A 6000-nucleotide genomic window follows, 5' to 3' on the forward strand; every position below is an offset into this window, starting at 1 on the left:
AGTTATGACCACATTCATTATATATACATATATATTATATTTTTGTATATAAATCTCTGTGCCCAATAGATAAAAAGCAGCCTTACACAAGCCTAACACTGTTCGATCTAACACATGTGTCTCTTTCAAAGTAGTAAAATTAGTGAACCTTAAAGACTCTTTCGTGCCACTTTGAAGGGAAAATAGATATAAGATTATACCTTGCACCATATTTCAACAAATTATTTATTTACTTAAAGAAGAAATCCCTCAGGCGCTCTTCTCAAAGTTCTTGAAATATATGTTGTTAAGTTTTACATCAAAGCACCCTTGATTTCGGATAATCAATATTCTTAATTTATTGATCTAACTGAAATTCATGTTAACATAAAATTGTAATAATAAATGAAACAAGAAGTAGAAAAAGTATTAAGCTATAAATACAATACGTGGTTCCGAATAATAACTATCACACATTACTAAAAAAAATACTTAATGGTGATGGTATAAACCAAGGCCCCAGCCTTGCTTATAGGAACTTCCCGAGGTGGTCTTAGTGGGTTTTCCATAAAGGAACAATATCAGATTTAGTTTCATTAACATATTTTCCAATATTGGATTATTTTAAAGTTATGCGTAATTAAGTAAGACAATAGAAGAGTATAGAACATTATATAAAAGAGAGAAATTAGTACCAACAAAGAAAAAAGCATGAGTTTATAGCGAAACTAGTTACCTACTTTAGTCAACTGGGTCATAGGAAATGTGAGCAAGGCTTAAAAGGTTAAAAAGGCTATGTACTTGGAGTAATTACCGCGATACTTAATACGTGATACCTTAAAAGAGTTTTACATAATTATGACATTTTAAAAGGTTTTCTTGACTTATATAAATAGGAAAAGCAATACTGAGTAGCTTTTCAAAGAGGGTTAATTTACTAAATAAATTAGTTTAACAATATCAATAGAGTAGTTTATAGTTCATAGCTTATTTATTCATTATATATATTAATCAACGTCCTAAGATGTTGTGTTAATACCGCATCAAGGCAGTATTACTGAATAAAATTTAATCAGAAGTTAATAAGAACTTAGAAGTGATATCTCCTCCTCTATATAACATTATTATCTTAAATAAACATAATAAAAATGTAACTCGTACGTTTTATTTATTTCCAAAATGTTAATCCTATTCTAGCGAGTATCATTCTAGTTTTACAATTCTAGCTAGTTATCTTTTATATTATTATTAATATTGATATTTATAATGATATAATTCTTATGAAATGCACTACTTTGCGATAAATTTGTCTATGAAAAAACTCTGTATGTATCCCGTTGTCGGTTGCTCAATCTTAAATCGTACGCGGTAAAAAGATTCAAAGATCAAACTGTCTCGCCTTAATACCCATGGCATTTGTTACCGGGTGCACGCCACAAATAATGTGTGCAACATAAATTCAATTCTTCCTTGATTCGTTAGACCCAGCTTAGGGAAAGTGATATTGATAGGGGTCGAGTTTCAATAAAATCAAGACAAATACAGTCTTGTGAAGGCAGATAATTAAAATCAAAGCTATATTATATATGTTTTATGGAGGGTTTAATAATGTATTAAAGTATAGCAAAGTTTCATTTGTACATCATATAATAATAAAAACCTAAAGTAAGTGAATATCTTTAATTTATTATTAGTTTCAAACTTCTTGATACAACGTGCCTTGTAAGAAGATTGAAACATACTAAACTATTTGGATTAGTGAATAAGTGTTAGTGCGTTTATCTTAAGTGCTAAACAGTGGTAAGTTAAAAAAGAACACAAGTGTGTCTTAATGTCTAAATGTTAAATATTAATGTGTATAATACATTTACAACATAATGTTCAATGATGTCTCAGTTTAAAGAAAAAAACATTTTTATGTTATAGATTATAATAATTTCATCGAAATTCTCTTTCTTTGACTTATTTCTTCTTCTTTCTATTTTCTTTAGGTTATGTGACTAGTCAGTTTATGTAGCTTTCAATCTATTTTAATAGCTTTTATGAATAAATCAAATACCAACGTTATTAAAGAAGTTCCCTCCCAAAATGTTACCCAAAATCCTAATCATGGTACTTCCACCTATATCGTAATAGAATTTGGTTATAATACTGGCTGTCTAATATACTTTTTAACCACTGACAAATGACACACACGCCAATGCCATTGAAATCGAAGGGTTGTATTTGAAGGCCCCTATATTAAATCAATTTTTATCTCTTGGAATTAAATTTCGGCGAAATGAGTGAAAACAAAGCGGTGTCGGAAAAAGAGCTTTTGGATGCGATAAAAAATCTTTTGAGAAAAGGCGGTCACCTGAATAAATTTCAAGCAGAGGTAACTTTGAATAAAATGAAATAATTAATCATGTTGGACAGAATAAAAGCTCGAAAAAATTTATTTTTCAATTTTCCATAAAGGTTCAAGACAGACACACACAATGGCCCATTTTTGATAATTTATTCTACATTTGTGTAATTATTAATTACATAGATTACACATTCATTTTTTAAATGAAACTGGACTGTTTTACAATGCTAATAGGAAGATATTTGAATATGTTATAAAACTTATAATCTTAATATATATAAATTACGTGTCACGTTGTTTGTCCGCTATGGACTCCTAAACTACCGAACCGATATCAATCAAATTTGCACAACGTGTGTAGTTTGAACCAACTTAATAGATAGGATAGCTTACATCTCAATTTATACCCACATTATTATTTTATTGCAAAATATTTGTTTATTATTTGATAGTCACAATTCTAACAGATGACGCGGTATTTAAAGCACCAACGTTTCACATAAGCTAAAATTTAATGGCATAACCACCAAAAAAGCATGGTGGATTGGAGTTCTTCTGCCGTTTCTCTTGAATAGTTTGCTACTATGAATATTACAAAAACCTCAGCCACAGCAACGCTTGGCCGGTCTGCTAGTAGTTAATATTTTATCAATCGATCAATTATGTTATTAATAATAAATGTAATATATCCATTACCTTTGTATAGAACATTTAAATGTAAAGTTAATCCTGTAGCGACACCTATAATTCGAAACCACAATTACTGTGATAACATTATCATAATATCCTGAAAAGCGCTACCAAAGTTATTCCAACCAAGCTATATACAACTCGACATTAGTTACCTTTGAACCAGCCAGTCAGAGATTGGATTAGTCCAGAATCTTTCCTTTAGGTCGGAGAAGAGTAACCTTCCTTCCTTTTATGCCGCAGCATAAGCATAAGTCTGAAGTTCGTTTTCCAGTGAACAATAATTGTTTCACACTTAAGTTGGCACAGATATTCATCTAATTTCCATTATTTAGTATAGGGTATCAAAGAAACATTCAGAAACGTTTGTTTTTATTTATATATAAGATAAGAAATTAGCACGTAACATTTGTGCGTATAAATTTATATTAGAAAACACTTCAACTTGATTAACTTTATTTTAGATGAGGGCCAAAGTAACCGAAATCCTTCAGAATAGACAAGTAGCCCTCAATCCCAATTATAAAAACACGGGCGCGCCAAAACTATCAGATGAAGTGTTGCTTATCAACGAATTGATTCGAGAATATCTCGAATGGAATGGGTACTTATATACCGCATCTGTTATGAGTTCAGAGGCCGGAATGTCGCCCGTGAAGCGTCCTCGAAGAGAGTTATGTGCGGAAGTAGGGGTCAAGGATGATGAGAAATCGTCAACGTTACCCCTACTATCAAATATCATTGCAGCCTACACTGAAAGAATCAAACGGAAAATCAATAGGATGAAAAAAGTAACTCAATAGTTGAGTCATTACAACTGCTTATGAAAAATTTTAATGCTTTTGATGTACTTGTCTGCGAAATAAAATATATTATATGCCTACATTTTATAAATTATTGACACTTTATCCCAGTTTACTATAAAACCTTTTACTTCTTCCCATCCCGAGTTTTACGACAAGTATCTTTTTTCGACAAGCATCCTTCAAGGAATAAATAAAATGCGCTTAAAGGTCGTACCATTTCCTAGAAGTTGGGTTGCAAGTTGCAACTTGCATGGTCCATGTGTGGCGATGTCCATATCTCTCTGTAAGTCTCCTTTCCATTTACCACCTGTTCTCTAAAAAATTATCACAACTTTAACTGAACGCGTGATATTTTAATTATAAGATTTACATACACTTGGCTTCAAAAAAATCGCACCTTTCTTAAAATTCGTGTCAATCGATTATAACTTCTAAGATCCTTCCTGTACCCTATCATTATTAGTATCATTTAAAAGCTCAATTAATAAGCTTTAAAAAAAATATCATATGTTTACGTAAAGTCAAAAACCACAAATCGCCAGCACTTTGATTAAAAAGTGGCGATGTACGCATTTGGAGGCTCACTAATTGTACCACCCTGGACGCGTATAAAACGAGGGGGTAAAAGTCAATTATGGGTTATTCGCTATCCAGACGTCACAGAGGTCACACCTGAAGAACTTCGACAGTAAAAAACCCAGTGAAAATGGATACCATGGCAGGAGAAGCAGCTCAAGTGGAGGCCCTACCTCAAACCGGACTACGGCAGGTTGAAGTTGCTAGGCAACTGAAAATCAGCTGATTTCGAGTGCAACGGGTATACCAACGGTTCCAAGAGACTGGAGGTTACATCTGGAGGACTGGAGGAGACATGGATCCGGCAGACGTCGCTGCACTACCGTCAGAGATGTTCGCTACTTTTTTCGACGTCTTTGCGGAACCGCTTCTCCAACGCTGTGGAGCTGCAGCAGTGTCTTCGAGCTACTCGAAGGACAGCAGACAGCGTCTCCACTATCAAAAGAAGGTTGAGAGAGAAGAATTTTCTGCCCCGGAGAGCTGCTACAGGCCCCCAATTGACTGCCATCCACCGGACGAACAGGAAGCGATTTTACGAAACGCACGTGCCGTGGACATTCGACCAGTGGAGGAATGTCCTGTTCTCCGACGAAACCCGAGTGTGCCTGTACACCTTAGACATGGGTGAGAAAGTCTACAGGCGACCAGGGGAGCGTTTCACACCAGCCTGCACCGTGGAAACCGTCGGGTATGGAGGAGGATCCTGCATGTTCTAGGGCAGCATTTCTATCGACGGCAAAGCAGACCTCGTGTGCGTCTCCAGAGCTGGAGATGGTCGCGGCCAGGGGTCTCTGACTGCCCACCGGTATATCACCGAGATTTTGGAGGAGCTTGTGGTCCCATGTGCAGGTTTTGTTGGCGCCAAATTCGAGTTCATGCACGACTACGCCCGCTGCCACACAGCCTTGATTATCAAGGACTACCTACGTCGAAGGTTATGGACTGGCCAGCAAGAAGCCCAGACCTCAATCCTATCGAGCACCTCTGGGACGAGCTGAAACGGCGAGTTTGGGCCCGTAATCCAGCTTCTGCCACTCTCGATGAGTTTCGAGATGCCGTCATCGAGGAGTGGGACAATATTCCCCAGGAACACGTCGTGACGCTCATCAGGTCCATGACTGGCCGCTTGGAAGCTGGCCGGAGGGCAAGAGGAGGCAACACTAGGTTTTAAGACTAATTTTTAATTATTGTTATTGTTTATTTTTAATTTTTGTATTGTTCATTTTCTTTGTAATTTTGATCAGAATACACATTGTTTCACATTTTCCCAGAATTTTCTTTTTTTATGGGGGTGGTTACCAATTTCCTTCCGTTTTCAAATAAGGGATTTCATTAGCTTTCAAATGATACTAATAATGATAGGGTACAGGAAGGATCTTCGGAGTTATAATCGCTTGACACGAATTTTAGAAAAGGTGCGATTTTTTTGACGCCGAGTGTAAATGCATTGTATTTACTAACAGTGTCCATGGGCGGCTGTGTCCCTTAACATTATATAGCCTCCTGCACACGTAACTCGTGCCAAAATTATAAGATTGACAAAAGAGGATCTTGATCTTGATCTTGATAAAAGAGGTTATAATATTATAACGGGTTAGA

General features: G+C 35.6%; 1 protein-coding gene across 1 annotated transcript; it reads left to right on the plus strand.

Moving 5' to 3' along the window:
• The first annotated feature begins 2179 nt into the window (after positions 1-2179).
• Positions 2180-3904, plus strand: LOC125053273 (centrosomal protein 20). Its single transcript, XM_047654564.1, has 2 exons — positions 2180-2356; positions 3484-3904. Exons 1-2 carry the CDS (start codon positions 2261-2263, stop codon positions 3820-3822), a joined length of 435 nt encoding a protein of 144 aa, XP_047510520.1. The 5' UTR covers positions 2180-2260; the 3' UTR covers positions 3823-3904.
• Positions 3905-6000: the final 2096 nt, after the last annotated feature.

Source organism: Pieris napi, chromosome 10 (genome assembly GCF_905475465.1).
Source record: "Pieris napi chromosome 10, ilPieNapi1.2, whole genome shotgun sequence".
Lineage (NCBI taxonomy): Eukaryota > Metazoa > Arthropoda > Insecta > Lepidoptera > Pieridae > Pieris > Pieris napi.

Coding starts and splice junctions, on each gene's coding strand:
- LOC125053273 (XM_047654564.1), top strand. CDS start 2,261: ATGAGTGAAAACAAAGCGGTGTCGGAAAAAGAGCTTTTGGATGCGATA. Junction 2,357..3,483: donor TGAATAAATTTCAAGCAGAG/GTAACTTTGAAT, acceptor ACTTTATTTTAG/ATGAGGGCCAAAGTAACCGA.